At 44.3% G+C, this 16,764-nt stretch overlaps 1 protein-coding gene across 19 annotated transcripts in view; it reads left to right on the top strand.

Moving 5' to 3' along the window:
- The window catches only part of DHRS3 (dehydrogenase/reductase 3), a 145,788-nt gene extending 132,658 nt beyond the window's left edge, over positions 1–13,130 (top strand). For 18 of the 19 annotated variants that reach the window (XM_085508949.1, XM_085508948.1, XM_085508946.1 and 15 more), the window contains 5 exons: positions 7,205–7,348; positions 7,598–7,717; positions 8,161–8,399; positions 9,374–9,499; positions 10,318–11,257. In XM_085508949.1, coding sequence (XP_085365075.1) covers positions 7,205–7,348; positions 7,598–7,717; positions 8,161–8,399; positions 9,374–9,499; positions 10,318–10,402 — 714 coding nt within the window. In that variant the 3' untranslated portion in view covers positions 10,403–11,257. Of the gene's footprint in view, positions 1–7,204; positions 7,349–7,597; positions 7,718–8,160; positions 8,400–9,373; positions 9,500–10,317 lie in introns of all 19 variants that reach the window. The other variant, XM_085508958.1, reaches the window with a different exon arrangement.
- Positions 13,131–16,764: the final 3,634 nt, after the last annotated feature.

Here is a 16,764-nt window from a genome sequence, read left to right as displayed (position 1 = left end):
TTAGCCTCAGCGTGATGGTGATGCCTTCTCCAAGGGGAGACACCTTTAGGAGTCCCATTGCACCAGGCAGGTGGTTGGATCCAAGTCCTTCACTATGTGTCCTTTACTTCTAACGCTTCCCTGCCATCTAAACTCTTGGTTGGTTTTGGCTTTACTGAAATGTACTCTATTCATTGTCAGTGGAACTCTGTCCTGGTCAATGGTTACCTATAGGACTAAACCTGCCCCATGATGGTGAGAACTCTTTACTTGAAGAGGTATGGGCCATAATTAAATGCAATAATGCAGAGTTCTGGAAGGAAAGCACACAGGCCATAGCATTTCTGCCAAGCAGACCCAGTCATTTCTTTATTTCCCTTTGAAATGCTGTTTATTGACATCCTATCCCCCCATCCCGCCCGCTCTCCTTGCAGGACAAAAGGGTTTTCTGCACCTGCACGTTTACCCTCCCCACAATTTCCTGAGTTCTCTATGGACATTTTTCCATGAGCCTGGATTACAGCATGGCGTGCCAAGTGACCGGAGGCGGCAGCACTGGCAATTTGTGCAGGATGGAGCCTTATGTTGGTGGATATCTGCAAAGCCTTAGTATGGAATACCTCACTTCCAAAAGCCCCCCCCCCTTCTCCCCATCCCCAGATACTCTGCTTCTTATGCATTGCAGCCAGAGGGTTTTATTGCTGGGTGTTTCTTTGTGTGCTGGTTCCGCGGAGCAGAGGCCGGCTGGAACACATGGTGTGGCAGACATTCACCATTAAAAATCTGTCTTTTTTTTTTCCCCCCCCCTCCCTACAAATGCCTGGGTGAACCTTTGCGGGGTGACAGCTTGTGGCCACTTGGTGCTTTTGTTGGAACGTGCACTCCATTTGACCCTGTCCCAGCGTTAATAGGATTGTAAAGGCTGACTCCTGCGTGACCTCTTCTTGCAAACAACCCTCACCCTTCCCCTTCCTCAACCGTTCTGTACCGCAGAGCTGAGAAGTGCTGCTCCCGAGGCGCTCTGCGCTCGTGTTGCAGGCAAAAGCAATTGGAAAAACCAATGGGGGAAAAAAAAAGGCAGCGTGGAGCCACCTGTCCTTAAATAGTCCTGACTGTGAGAACAGTGGGCATTTGTTCACTTCTTTAGAGGGAGCTGATCTGAAATGCCTTTTTGCAGACAGAGAACTAAAAGCTTGCTTTCCAAGGACACCTGCCTGCCATCCAGCCTTCCATGTGCTTCCCTGTTATGTTTTAGGTGCTGCTTTGTTTCATGCAGAGGAAGAAGAGGAGGTGACTGGGTACAGTTGGCATTGACTTTGGTTTAGGGAAATAACATTGGTTCCATTGAGCGCAAAGTCAAAACATCAAGTAATGAAAGTTCCAACTCCAGGCAAAATGAACTGCAGTTCACTCCTTCTGAGCTCTCCGTAGACCAAACTTTATCCTCATTACTACACGTTACTCCTGGCCCCAACTCAGAGCAGCTCATAATAAGGGTTGTGTTCTGTGCTTACTGTTGTGCCAGGCTTAAATCGAATTCTTATCACCTGATGTCTTTACAACCTCTAAGAACCAACATGTGCGTAAAGTAGGTAAATGTGCTTATTCTTTTGATTCCCCTTTGCTTACCTGCAATCTTTCTTCCACCAGGCCCTCGCAGCTTTGATACTCGCTTTACACTGTGGGAATAGAGAAAATCTTGCCCCTGGCCTGCTTTGTTTGCTTATTTTTATACCAGTGTCACTAAGGAGCTGGGTTAAGTATTTTGACCTACTTCAGGCATCAAAAGGTTCTTTTCTTTCTTCCTTCTCCTTTCTAAAGCAAAGATTGGCTTTTCCCACTGAATGGCCACACCTTTCACTCTTCCAGTAATCAGTCTTCAGCTGCCTCTCCCACTCCTGAAATAACTCGTCTGGCTTTGCCCTGGGGGCAAGACAGGGGAAGGGGTGGAGGAGAAAACCCTTGTGCCATTGCCCTGTGAAACACAGGAACACTTTTGAGGTTGTAGGGTTTAGCCTCCTGATCTCATGATATGATTATGGGACGCCCTGGAATGTGTGTGCCTTTGGAGGGCCAATGTGAGTTAGCACTGCCAGGCTTTTAAATAGATGGGGATAAGAGTGGTGCACTTCAATGGATTATCGACACTTTGTACTTCCTAAAAGTGCAGAATCGGGTGCAGAAGGGCTTTCTCTGTTTGCACAAAGGTCTGTGCAATTACAGCTACCAACTCCAACAGGGCAACTTTTGTTTCTCTGGTCCGGAAAGGAGGTTGAAAGGGTGGAAAATGTGTTGACCTACCAAATACTTGTTATCTACAGATAGGCACAGTGTTGTGGTTGGTTTGTGGAGGTAGCAATGACGAGATCAGGCAGGAATCAGGCACTTTTGCCTCTGCAGCACCTCAGTCTTTCAGTGCCTGCCAGTTGATACAGGTGATTGCTTTCTGAATCATGAAATGCAGAGACTTTTGGGGGTGGAAGTTACATCTCCTTGTCACTGTGCGTGTTATTGTGTTGGAAATGACTAGCAGTGAATGGAATACAGCCTAGGTAACACAGAGCATCGAGAAAGGTGTGTGTTTAGATGCTGTAGCAGGCTGCCCCATCTCTGAAGGCAATCAAGTCTGGGTTGAATGAAGCTCTGGGGAGCAGCCAACCCATGGCAGGGGTTGGGACTGACTGATCCTTAAGGTCCCCTCCAACCTAAGCCATGCTGTGCTCAGGCTCAGAAACACTTTTGTTGTGGGTCACCTTCCAGTTGTGGTGCAAAGTCCCCTCTGCTGGGGATACAGTTCCCATTTAATTGAAGGGGTAACAGCACCATTACTTTGCTGTTGTTCTTATGCTAGCAATAAGATTGGACTGAACGAGCTAAATAGCTTTGTAAATGAGGTAAAATTAACTTCACCTCCTGCACTAATCACATACCCCAGGCTCTGGGAGCACAGGTCACGTGTGTATATTGTGGTTGACGGTAGCTTCAATCTAAACCAGTTTATATTAATCATCAAAAGCAGAACTCATGTGGACTGGTGTGGGGTGGAAGGCAGGGATTGAAACCTGGAGCCAGGTTTGGGGCTGTGGGCCTGCAGCCAGTGCCGGCTCTGTTGGAAGGTCTCCATAGTCCAACAGCAGCCAAAGCCTTCCCTCTGGCTGCCCTATGACCTCAGGGCATGTCTCATTAGCAGATTAAGCCCAGAGTTAAACGAGGCCTCTGGGAGAGCTGGGCGAGGGGGTCTGCCGCTGGGGCTGCAATGATTTTCCTAAGGCCAGATAAGCAGCTCTCTGCCTTGCCAGAGGGGAGAAGATAAAGAGATAAGGTTTGTTTAGCATGAATAAATCCTGGGAAAATCTGCAGTAAACTGTGATGTCACAGCCCTCCTCCAGAGCTAAGAGAGAAAGGCTGCGTTCCTCCATCGCCGTAAATCCATTACTTTATGCCGGGGTGTGGAAACCCCCTGCCCTGCCAGCGCTCGCAGGCGATGGATTTCACACCCCACCTGCCTGCTGGGGTCAGGCCGAGGTAAGAGCAGGGCCACAGCAGGGATTTACCGCCTCGCTGAGCTGCTGCCCTCCCCAATTTTCTGGTCAGTAACTCTGTGAAAGGAGAGCGTGTCTGGTGCTGCAGGGAGGAGATGAAGGGGGAAGAAATGGTGGCTGGATTCTTTCCAGGACGGAAAACTGTCTGTCCAAGAACTTCTCCGAGACACAGATTAAATATTCCTCTATCCACCATTAAATTACCGTGAACCGGTGGCTGTGCGGTGCCTGACAGGCTGTGTAATAAGCAACGCTGTGTCTCTCCTCTCCTTTCTTCCTCTGCATTTTTCTCCATCCCAGACAGGAATGGCTGTGTCTGTAAGAGTCATTCCCTCCAGTTGGGTCACAGTCATTGCCAGTTCAGAATTAACCTTATAAAGGAACAGCAATACACACTGTTAGACCTGCACCCACGTCTTGCAAGCTGTGCTTGCTAATAAAAGGCTCCATTGGCCCTGCAGTGTCCCCATTGCTCTGAGCACACCCTGTCCCCATGTCCAACCATAGGGCACCCATGTGAGCAGGCCAAGAAGAGGAAAAAACGGGAAAGAAAGAGGTTGGGGAGCTCTTGCTCCATCACCCCAACAGAGATGGGGTCTACCTGTAAGGTGTGGTGACCTCCTGGCCAGCATCCCATGGGGACAGTGACCAGGCATGGTGGAGTTGGACTTGATTATTGAGGGCTTTTCCAGTCAGTGATTCTATGATGGTGGGGATGGGTGATGAGGCTGATGCAGCCACTCAGTCTTCTGAGAGTCTTCAGAGTGAAGCCTGTGCCAATTTAATTTGGCCTGATGTAAGGCAAGCAATTGGAGGTCTCATAGGACGGTGTAGGAGCATTTAGTCTTGAATTTGGACCAGAAGCATCTTGTGTTGGATTTTGAGCTTTATACATCTGTAAAAAGTAGCAGAAATGATGGCAGGAAACTTCGCTCCTAGGGAACTTTCACCTCTCACAAAAGAATGGTCTTTTATTTACTGCTTTTCTCTGATTCAGGCTGAAGCCTTCACCTGAGTGTGAACAGAATCAAGGACGTGAAAACTTCCCATGGAAAAGAAAGCAGTCCTGAACTTAATGCTGTCAGCAGGACAACCAGCAAATTGCCTCCCCCAGATGGCTCAGATTTTAGTAGGGTCACCTTGCAAGACTTGCCTATAGGATATTCAAGGTCCCAGAGTAACTGTTGGGGCATAAAAAACGTTATGTCTAAGAGCTGCATCACAGACAGATGTTCCTTTGACAGGTCATCCTTTGCTTAACTGTTCCTCCATGTATGTTTCCTGGCATTCAGTGCATCAGTGGCGGCTCTGGGGAATGAGGATGTTTGAAACAGATGAAAGCGAAGAGTGAGGGATCTACTTTTTGTTTTGCAACAGCATTGAGAAAGCCACAGTGCATATGTGAGGTCCATCTCTTGCCATATTTATTCCCCTTGCCTTTGCCTTATTGCTTTCTGCTCTTCCTGATGTACCTTCCATCACCCTCCAGGCTGTCAGTTGACTTTGCAGTGCCTGCACATCACTGATGCATTCCTATGAAGAGGCTGAACTCCACACTGATGCAAACACTGTAGTCAGATGCTTCTGTTGCTGCTCCTGTTGACAGTTTGTAGTGTTCTCCCAACCCTTTTTGCAGAGATGTAGGTTGTGAAAGAAAGTGAGTAACTGCGTACTTACAGCTGAGCAATATTTGGTAAATATTTCCTGGGAGCCTGTGAAGTTTCTCACATGTTCTCCATTCCCCTGAAGTCTGCAGAGTAGGCATATGAAATATCACCCAGCTTAGCGCTGAGTTCAGGAGTGTGTAAATAGTCTTCAGTTCTACAGGCGTTGTGTAGACACCAAAGCCTGATGGCCAACAGCAATGCGCTGAGGCCAGCATGCGGGCTGAATGGTTATCTATCTGCTTTCTTACTGCTTTTCAGTCTGAATGCAGCTCTCTCCTTGAGAATGAGATGCTCTGAGATGAGGTTTCCCATGATATAGCTCTGCCGTGCTCATACTTGCTCTGAAATTAGCCAGCTCTCCAGCCCTTCAATGATGGCAGTCTGTCTGCAGGTGTCTGTAGATGCACCAGTGATTAATAAATGGGGTTAACTCTACATGTAACTCATTTAGGAAACGAATGAGAACCCAAAAACTTCTGGGTTCACTCTTGCTTGGTTGCACTGGGAAGAGCTCTTTGAGCCTTCCAGAGATCAGTTTTAGTACCAGGTGTGAGACGGGTTTAAGTTGTCCTTAAAAATAAGCACATTAAGGCCTTCTACGTGGGATTTGCTATGGGGAGGGAATACCACAGGACCCCATTTGTTGGGTTTATCCTGCTGGTATTAAGTCAGTACTGGGAGTTGGACTGGGTGGCCTTCAGAGGTCCCTTCCAACTCTTAAGGATTCTATGATTATTTATAAGGATTGACTTATGAGCAGGGGTGTAATTGAGACTGTTTCCATTTTCAAGGCCCGTTTTTTACCTATCCCTGATTAGAGTAAACCTGCCTTTGATTATGTGAATGTCTTTGTTTATTATTTTAGTACTAGACGGCAGTTGTGCATGACAGACACAACTTACTGTGGAAGAACCTGTGTTGCCTTGAGCTGCAGTTGTGAGCAGTGACAATCTTTTGCTCTTTCTCTCTTGGATCTTGCTGCTGGGATCACAAAGAAGCCAGATGGTTTCTGTATCATTCTCCAATCAGCGGCCATTCATTTTGAACATGATGAATACAGAGCAGGCTTGAAGGGCAGAAACAATAGATTGATTTGTATGTAGATATCTTAGAGATGGAATTATGTCATTTATAAGGAATAGAAAATAGTGTGGCATATATTAAGGAAAAAAAGATATTCCATTGAGTCTGTTCAGCTGTAGATTAGTGGTTGAAAGTTTGTGGTGGAAGCACCATTTCTTGTCTGAGACTCACCTTGTTGTCTCACTTGGATCACTCATAGGGGTAAAACCCCATGAGGTCAGATAATAAACCTGGTAACATCTCAGGTCATTTCTACCTCCTGTGATGGTATAGAAACACAGACAGGGCTGTGCTTGGTTCTGTCTTTGTTACATGTCAGGTCTGTGCTGTATGATTTCAATGTTTTGTTTCCATGGGCATCCAGTATTGTTATTTATGCAGGACCCATAGTATCAATTTTACTGTGTTTGTTAACCAGGAGTGGCAAATGAAATCTTGCTTGTACTTGGCTGCAAATTAAATGAATGGTTGAAATCTCTCCCTCTAAATGGCTGTATTAGGATGAGCATCTCTCCCTCTATTAGGATGAGCCTCATTTGAAGAGCAGCTGGGACAGCAGCCTGGAAACAGCACTGGGAATTGTTACCTTGGATGTGCTGGAAAAAAAATGTCTTACTGCATTTGTCAAGTGTTCCATGTATTTATTGGGTTAAGCTAAATAATTGTTTGTTGTTATTGTTGCTGGTAAAGAACCTGCAAGCAGAGCATCAGCAGTGGGATCCAGCTCCCAGCAGCACGCTGAAGTCCCATCTGCATGCACTATAAAATCATTGTTAGTCTTAAGTGAAGCAACGCAACAGGGCTGGCAGTGAAAACACATCAAAGATGTTCATCAGTTTGTTGAAGTTAGAAGCATGTTTTAATTATCTCAGATTTGAAGCAGAAGTAGTTTGGCTCTAACAAAAGGGTGGGTTGTTTTTTTTTTTGCTGCAGATCATCCTGTGGGGTCGAACTGAGAAATGCCTGAAGGAGACCACAGAGGAAATCAGGATGATGGGGACAGAATGCCATTATTTCATCTGTGATGTTGGAAACAGAGAGGAAGTCTATCAGCAAGCCAAAGCTGTGCGGGAGAAGGTTGGTGTGTAGAAACAGCTTTTGTAGGCAAAATGTAGTGATTCCTTATCTTTTGGGGTGAAAAAAAGAAAGGTGAACATCCAGCTTATGTCATGCAGAGTTCAAAGTGATCCAGAGGGATTGCAGTGCCTGCAGACGGGATGCCAAAAGCTATGGAAATAAAGGTGTAACCTGGCAGTAATAGGCATTCAGATAAAATAGTGATGGCTGCAATGATTTGCAATGATTTCACTGTTTGTTTCCTTGCAGGTGGGTGACATCACTATCCTAGTGAACAACGCTGCTGTGGTCCATGGTAAAAGTCTGATGGACAGTGACGATGATGCACTGCTCAAGTCACAGCATATAAACACCCTGGGACAGTTCTGGGTAAGAAAAGCTCTCACATCTCATGGGTTCAGACTTGGGGCTGAGAGTGACAGATGAACCCGTGGCTGATAGTGTCTTTCTAAAGGATGCTTGGTAAAATCAGTAATAAAAGAGAGCTTCCTGTGAGCTCATCTCTTTGCTGAGGACGTTGTCCTCCACAAGAAGCTCCTGACATACAAAGCATTCTGTTTGTGGCCTTTATCTGTGGCAGCTGCTTATGGGTGTACTTAGGAAATACTGGTTTTCTTCTGTACAAACTTTTCCTGTTTAGAAGCTTTTGGAGAGTGCAAAGTAACAAGGCACTGCTCCCCTCCTTTCCTGGCTGAACAGGCAGTGCAGTTTGGCTTGTTGTCTCTGTGTCACCTTGTTATTTTTCAGGAACTTTTGTTTTGGTTGTATCTCTGCTGAGTAAAGCCTTTCTCCCTCTCTGTTGTACTCATCAGACCACCAAAGCGTTCTTGCCAAGGATGTTGGAGCTGCAGAACGGACACATAGTTTGCTTGAACTCTGTCCTGGCCTTGTCAGCCATCCCTGGTGCCATTGACTACTGCACCTCCAAAGCTTCATCTTTTGCCTTCATGGAGAGCCTGACCTTGGGGCTGCTAGACTGTCCTGGAGTGAATGCCACAACAGTGCTGCCCTTCCACACGAGCACAGAGATGTTCCAGGGCATGAGAATCAGGTCAGTCCAGGGGAACTAGAATAAAGCATCTCATTTTAAATGAATCATCAGAATACACTCCTAATTAATGCTTCATTTAGTTAAGAGAATTTGATGTCTCATTTGGCTGCCTGGGAACAGAGGGTCACTCTAGGCCACCTGGGACTCATCAGACTGGTTTGCTGGCATATTCATGCAGCCTGTACTGCATGAAGCAGTTGCTTCTACAGAGAAATCTGAAAGCTATTTTTCCCTGGTTGTATTTGGGCCATTTGCAGCCACTTAGAGAGGGAGGGGAGGCAATCTGAAAATTGAGGTCATTCAAATAGAAGCAGTCTACAAATTGCTTGAGAATTAACAGTGCAAATTCCTTCTTTATCCATTGATATCTTTAATCCTTTCCCACTGAAGGGAATGAAATCCATTTATTGAAGTAAGGCTTTCACTACATCCTTTAAAACAAGCTAAACCAAAACAATAAAAAACCTAATGGCTGACCAAGTTAATCTTTCGCAATCAACAAAATAACCTCTTAGTCAAGAAAATATGCAGCATCCAGCCAGGAAAAGCCTTACGGAGTCACAGAGTCATAAAATGCTTTGGGGTGGAAGTGACCTTTAAGATCACCGTTAAGATCCAACTGTGTGTGATACTAAAAGCTGTAAGGAAGAATATTCATCCTTCACCTGCTGAACGCTGCCATTGAAAGGACAGCATTTTGGCTTTGGCTTGCAGGCAGTTTAAGAAAAGCCCTGAATCAAAGTGCTGAATACTTCCTATCACTTCATCCTAAATCCTTGAGCTATATAACACAATAGTTGTGGTTGGAATTGGGCTTCATACTCTTCTTCTGCTCCTTCTAGCCTGCTTTGAGTCATGTCTGAATACCAGTTGCCAGTGATATAACTTATAGTGAGTAACAGAACGTGGACAGTGATTGCTAAAAGGAGTTTGGTTAACAAATAATTATTTTATTTTTTACTTTATTTATTCAGGTTCCCTAATCTTTTTCCTCCTCTCAAGCCAGAGACTGTGGCTAGGAGGACAGTGGAAGCTGTGCAGATGAATCAAGCCTTCCTGCTCCTTCCATGGACGATGAACGTTCTGGTCATCCTGAAAAGGTAAATGTTTCCCATGCCCAGCAAGAGCCCAGCTAGAGAGGCAAGATTTACTTACGGTCCTGCTCTGTCTGTCCACAAAAGCAAACCTCAGTTTGACTGTTATCTGGTAACTGGGTTCAGACCAAGTCCTCCCTTCCCAGGAGAGTCACAGAAGCAACAGAGGGAAACTTTAATGAGGTTCCTGTAGCAGATTTGTTAGATTTCCTTTTTCATACCCCTTGCATGAAACCAGTTTTACTCCCAAAATTGGAACCATGGAGTCATTAAGGTTGGAAGAGACCACTTAGGTCACCAAGTACAACCATGAACCCATCTCATCCATGCCCACTAAGCCATCTCCTTAGGATTCTGTCTCCTGAGGTCTAAATGCTGCTATCTGCAAAGCTTCTTAACAACTAACATCTGCATCTCGTTGATTTTGATTCAGTAAGTCACTCTTTGGACTCTGTGCTTTATATTGTAATGGATTCCTATGCGGTAAAGTATGTGCATCACAGCTGTATTTAGAGAAGACGTGAAGCTATCAAAAATATTTGTGTGTATGATGAGGACAGGATTATTTTAAAGTGCCTAAGGAAAGAAAGTCATAACTTTATATCCTGAAACAACCAAATAGAAAAAAAAACATATAGAAATGTGTTTCTGTAAAAAAGACTTTGGAAAACCTACTTCAATCAGGAAGTGAAATGGAAAATAATCACAATATGCACATAAAACAAGAGAAAGGTATATATATGTGTGTGTATTTACACATCGTCCTATTAGAACAGACTGAAAGGTTTGTCTGTCTGCTCACTTTCTCTCTGCTCCTCTTGCAGCATTCTCCCTCAGGCAGCACTTGAAGAAATCCACAAGTTTTCTGGGAGCTACACCTGCATGAACACCTTTAAAGGCCGAACATAGACTTGGTGGTGGAAGGACTGTTCTGCAGTGAGACCAGCACAAGCGTGAAAACCCTGACCGGGCTGTGAATCAGCAGTCTTGGCTTGTAGCCTGTTCATGTGACTCGCGCTGCTTTGAGGCAACACATTTCTTGCAGGTCATATCCATAGTAACATGACCTTTGCACAGGATTTAATGACCGGACTATGGACCCTTGGCAAGAAAAAAACAAAAAGTGTGAAATGTTTATGTGATGTTACATTCTTTAGGGTTCAAATTGTTAAATCTGCTCATAGTTTTTAAGATGTAATTTTTTTTGTTTCTAAAGAGCGTGGGCTGTCTCAGCGGCCTTCATCCGCTCTCCTCAGTGGAACTGTAATTGCAAACTGACCCTGGTTACATTTCAGCTTTTTGAATGGGAAACTTAAAGAAATGAAGAGCTACAAGTCGTGGGCATTGAATGGAAGCTTCCTTCCCTTCCTTCGCTTTATATCTGTCGATGAAGCCGTTCTCAAGTCGCATCAGGGAAGGAGCAAACTGCTGTTTTCTTTGTGTAAGGCTCCCCAGGCCTTTCCTCTGCAAGGACTGCTCTGTGCCCATGGGTCTTACTGCACCCATTGGGGCTGGGCAGCAATGCTCAGTCAGAAGAACGCACAGTTTGAGTCGTGGAAGATTCATTGAGCTCATGTATGGAATGTAATTGTCTTTCTGAATATTTTTTTGTTCATTTATGATGAAATATATATATATTTTTAGCATCGATTCCAGATTGCCACGCATGTAAGACAGCATCACGTTGGGGGTGAACTAAACCTAGAGCCTGCTTGTACAAAAAGCCACATCCATACAGAGTAAAATGCGTTGTATCAACCTGCACAATGAAATAAGTGGAATAATTCTCTGAGAATGGAAGAGACGGAGCCGTAGTGCTCATGAAATGTGGAGTTTGGGAGCACAGTTAGCACAGGGCTGATTGAATGCATGTTGAATTCAACTGGGAATATACCCATTGTTTGTTAGAGATGTTGAATCAAGCACTAGTCAGCCAGAAGTGATAAATAACTGCTTGCACTGAAATGCCAGAAGCAGCTAGATGTTATTTATTTTTATAATGATAGACTCTCTTTGACAGCTTAGTAAGAGCAACACTGCATTCCAGGGCCAGATGCAGCCTGCAACTAAGCCTAGGCACAGCAATGTAGTTGAAACATATTGAAACACTGCTACTAAAAGAGGAATTAATATCACTGCAATTCAGGAGAGTCACAAGCCAGCCCGGAGGACGCCTGAATGAAGTGCCTCAAGGAAAAGCAATGTGGTTGAAGTAAAGGAGTGAGGTCAGGGCTCCTGGCTTGAGTTTTGACCTTATTTCATGGATGCTCTTGGGCCAATCTGCATAATCCCAGGGTACACCCTGACCTGCAAAGCAGACAGTGTTTCCCTGCTTTATTGTCTGTCAAATGCTCAGCAGATTCAAATGGGAAATGCTATAGAAAGGAGAAGTGATATTTGTCTATAAACCAAAAGGGTGGAAAGGAAGGGGGGGAAAAACAACAAGCTGAAATCTATCAATTTGCAATCTGTGATTCTGTACAGAGAGATGAATTACAGCAGGATTACAGCTGATTTTGCAGGGCAGATCCAAAGGAAGAGCTCAGAATGGAGAGTGACTGCTTAGGACAACATTCACACCATCACTCCTCCTCACTGCAGGTCAGGTGTGTCTCTGCTGGGCAGCTGAAGAGGTGCAGTGTGGTTGATATCCCTTTGCCTGCATGGATGCTTTGAGGCAGTCTCCTGTCTTGGTCAGTGCTTTCCTTCCGAGTGCAGAACAGCCTTGACAAGGCTTCTTACAATGGAGGGCTTTTTAAATTCCTCAATGTCTGAGGCTCTGTGGAGAGGTTGAAAAGAAACTTTGATCTCAGTGACTGTGATGCCCTCCCTAATAGATGCTTTCAGCGTTATTTTTTTGTCCGTTTTTGAGAGGAAACCGAATTCATTGAAAGCACAGCTGCAATGGGGGGAGAAGTGTTCCAGGATCTGCCAGGAATATTAAAGGTACACACTTAAGAAACACTGGGGAGGGATAATTCCTCCCCTTCTGCACTCTCATCCTTTATATTTTCTCATTAGCCACAGTCAGGCACGCCAGCCTTGTAGATGCCAGAGCAAAAGGGATCTGTGCAGCAAAGCACCCTGCAGTGTCCCCCTTAAATCAAACCTTTGTGCTGAGATTCTATTCATTAATGACATCCTAATGCAAAAGAGAAGTAAAACTAGCGTGTGCGCTGAATGCGTCTCTATGCCCACAGCCTATCCCTTACATGCTTCTACTCTTTTCCTGCACTACATCAAAGATGTTCCCTATCTTCAGAGGTTGTCTTACATCCGAAGTGCTGCTGATTTCTTTCTAATGAATATAAAGCAGTCAGAATGTAGCAGGGACTCTCATAATCTCTCTCTTCTCACACAGAGACTCACACTCACACTTCCCTCTCTCTTTCCCTTAGGGTCTCTGAGCGGACAGCAGGTCAAATAGCAGTCACAGTGGGGGAGAGGTATGCAGCAAACAGAAAATAATGAGGAAAACATTGACTTTGCTTTTCAGATAGTAAGGAAGAGTTGGGTAATAAGAGTTTCTTCACTTGCGAGTGTTGCAAGATAGGATGCTCTACATGCACTGAGTTTCTTGAAAGTTTGGATGGATGCATACAAAGATTTGTTTCAAAAAGTAAAGCTCTGGAATGCCTGCTGAGGTCTGCTGTCCCTTTGTACATAAGGTTGGGATTGGGTAATCTTGAAGTGCTGCAAATGTGGACAAGCTTTGTAGGAGCCTAAGGCCTTTCCAAAGGAATTTCCGCCCTTTGACTTATTTAATTTTGGTTTTCCCTTCTCTCTCCTCTGCCTCCTGCTTTCCACTCCACCAAACTCCTTTTTTTTCCCCCTTCTTTCTGTATTCCTGTGTCATTACTGCACTTTTCAGTGCCACCATCTTGAAGCCAGATGTCACACAAAGGGTCTGGACTAAATCTAAATCAGGGTATGTATTTATTATCCTGCTGGAGGAATCGAGGTGAAGCTGTAAGCAGGGCACAGAGGTTTCATAGGAAATTAGGTAAGCTCTTTGGGTTTTACTGGCTCCAATCTCTGAAGAAGTATAGACCCTTAGTATAGTTTTCCTATAGGAGATTGCTGCTGTTTTAAAATGGGAATGATAAAGACCTATTAGCCATTGTGGGACATTCATTGTCCTGAGGTGAAAAGCCCCTGTATTGCAATGACCCCATATTTAAATTGTAAATATTTTCACTTCCAGGTGCTTTCAGAGGCTGAAGGAATTTTCATAATTAGCAAGTCAGAATAGGGAGGGAGAGGGAAGGACTGGAAGGAGTCATTTGTAAGTAAAGCTGATTTCTCCTCTTCCATATTTGATTTCTGTGTATTGTTTTTGATGGAGAGAAAAAACACCCAATAATCTCATTCCTTCCTTGATGAAATGTAAAAAGTTTGGCATGTTTTGGGAAGGTGAAGAACAGGAGCGAGCCCTGAAAGTGGGAACTGAGCTCTGCCTCCCCTCCATCGTTGCATTGAGGTTAAAAAGCAACAGAGTCCTTTCCAGCAGTGCTTCCAGACTCACAGAAAGTGGCTGGGCAAGTGATTCTACTGTTTGCAAAGAGAAACTTGTTGTACTTTTATGTAATGTGCTAATTAGTGTGGGTGGGTATCACCAGATCGAGTCTTGCAAGCCTTTTAGACAACTCCCTGAACACTCCCACCTTCAGATATTAACAGATAGCATTACGTTGCCAGATCTCATAAAAACCCACTAACAGACTTAATGCAGGAACCGTGTGAGTGAGTGGGTCCATTTATTTCAAAGGGAACACATCTGTTTGGAGCAGACATGGAGTCAGCCTCGTGGATTTAATCAACTAAATCTGGGTGATGGGCACTTTTCTTTTGACATCTCCGTAAGCTTTTGGGGTAGAGCAAGTTGATGTCAAATGTTTCTTACGTGATTTCCACCAAACAAACATCCCTGAGAAAAATGAGTGATGTTTTAAGAGGGCTTAATTCCCCCAGCCTAAGGGCTGGAGATGTAAGACACAGAACACAGCTTCACTGCTGCCCATTCCATAGGATACAAAGAGGTGTCCCTGCTCCTGTCCTTTCTTCTTGAAACATACAGCCTCTTGTTCCTTGATCCTGAAGCTTCAACATAGGCACGTAGTGATCTGACCTGCATGGACTGGATACAACTGAACAGAGCTATGAGGAGATGATTTATAGCTTCACACCTTCCCAACGAGTCTGGGCTTATTAGTGCCTTATGTTAAGGCATGCCCCATAGCTGAGTTTAAAGTAAGGAGATTGTGTTAGCACTCTGTTCAGTAGCAAGAGTTCTCAGAGCCCATTCCTGCTCTTCTTCTGCAAAGAAGTCTGAACAGAAACATAAAGAGCCATATTGCACATCTGCTCATCAAGCCAATAAAGCTGAAAAAATCAAGACATATGTATGCTGATTTCTCTGCATAAATCTACAAAAGAAAGTTCTTCATACATGAAAGAATGAAGTGCTCTAATTTCAGCTTGCAGGTAACCAAAGACCAATTATATGGAAAAAAAACAAAACAAAACAGTGTAGATAGAATCTGAGGTGGAGTTTGGAGGCCTTAAGCAGCCAGAGGCGAGACCTTGCCTCTTAGATCTGAACTATATGTATCTTAAAGGCAGTTTGCCCCTGAGATTTGACCCTGACCGATTTCTTCCCTCAAATCACTATCTGCATACACTGAGTATTGTGAATGAATGCATGAAGTGAAATTCTTTATCTCCCCTTTTTTAGTGTCAGTGGCAACAGAGCTGCTAATTGCTTTGAGCATTGCTACTGAGTGCTCCTGGATGCCTTATCAGCACGTTACAGTATTAATATGGTGTGAAGAAAATACGCAATTCAGCGCTGTCTTCTGCAGGAAAATCAACTCTCAGTTTCTTAATGCAGAGAGGGGACTAGAAATAAACACAGAGGTGATAAATGGCTTCTGGAACGTCGCGGCTATATGAAAAATGCTGTCCTATGGAATCTGGGTTTATAATAATAAGGGCTCATCTCAGAAGAATGTTAATAGAAGATGGAAATGTCTGTAACGGAAAACAAGTGATATCAGAGCAGAAGATAGAGCTGGACAATAATTTATTGCTATTCTTGGGGTAGAGAGTAGACAGAGATTGGCACCTAATTTGGTAGCAGAAGGGTCTGTAGCTTTCTGTATTCTAATAATCCTGAAAATTCAGTGTTCGCGATCTGACATATTTCTCAACTGCTGTTGCATTAAAAAAAAACACCATAAACAAAAGCAAACAAACCCCTTCAACCCACATCAATTGTTCTCGTACTTTTGAAGCCTACAACGCGGTTGGCTTCTCTGTTGCCCTGTTGCCATAGCTGAGGCTTAACAAGCACATTCATCAAATGGAATACAGCCTTGAATTTCTCCAGGAGGGATCTGCTGCTGACACCGACAACTATTTACACATAAAAAACGGTGTTGATGTCCTGCAGCAAGAATTGCTACATATATACAGAAAGAAAAATCCCCAAAAGTCGTGTACAAACAGCTACGGTTAATGGTTCAATAGCACAGCTCCTTTGGTTATGTCCTTACAGAGTCACAGCACTGAGCTCTGACCTCATTGAAACCAACTCTGTGAGGAAATCTTCCAGTTCTTTCAAACTCTTAACCCCAATATCAAGGAGCACAGTCGCTTTCGGCCACGTTTCCTGTGAGTCAATCTTGCAATGCTCAGTGCTTCTCTTTACAAATGTCTTCATCTCACCAGACAGATTTGCCAGCGGCTCCTCATCTTGCACAACACAGAAGTTATATCCTGCATTTCTTTCAGTGACATTGCAAATGAACTTTCAGAGAAGTTGTTCTTTTTGAATGAGCCATAGGAGCCACGCTGAGTTTATTTGAGTTGGGTTTATATTAGGTTTCATTTTTGCTGATCCCTTCATTTTTCATCATCTCATCTGTCTCTTCCAATTTTCCCCGGTGGGGAGGGCTGTGTTTTGAGAGTTTCTGAGCCAGAATGCTGTGCATGCAGATTGTTCAGCTCCTCGCCTTCCCTTCAGGCAGTCTCTCACCTGTGCATGCCTGTGTCCACACCTTCTCATACATTAACATTGCAAACTGCCCTAAATATCTTTGAGATTAGCTTCCTTTTAAGCACTAGATGTACCAAAAAGCAGAGAGCTTGCATTATGCTGCCTAACGAGTTGACAACTGCATATGCTTTCTTTAAGGCCTTCAGGATTTGAATTTAAACTTAGAGGGACTGTTAGGCATTGGCCTGAACATTGTAGTTAAAAATGAACTGCA

Source organism: Coturnix japonica, chromosome 9 (assembly GCF_054131305.1).
Source record: "Coturnix japonica strain WE chromosome 9, WE-NBRP24, whole genome shotgun sequence".
Classification (NCBI taxonomy): Eukaryota; Metazoa; Chordata; class Aves; order Galliformes; family Phasianidae; genus Coturnix; species Coturnix japonica.
Note: the sequence above shows the minus strand (reverse complement) of the source record. Positions and strands in the feature narration are given on the sequence as shown.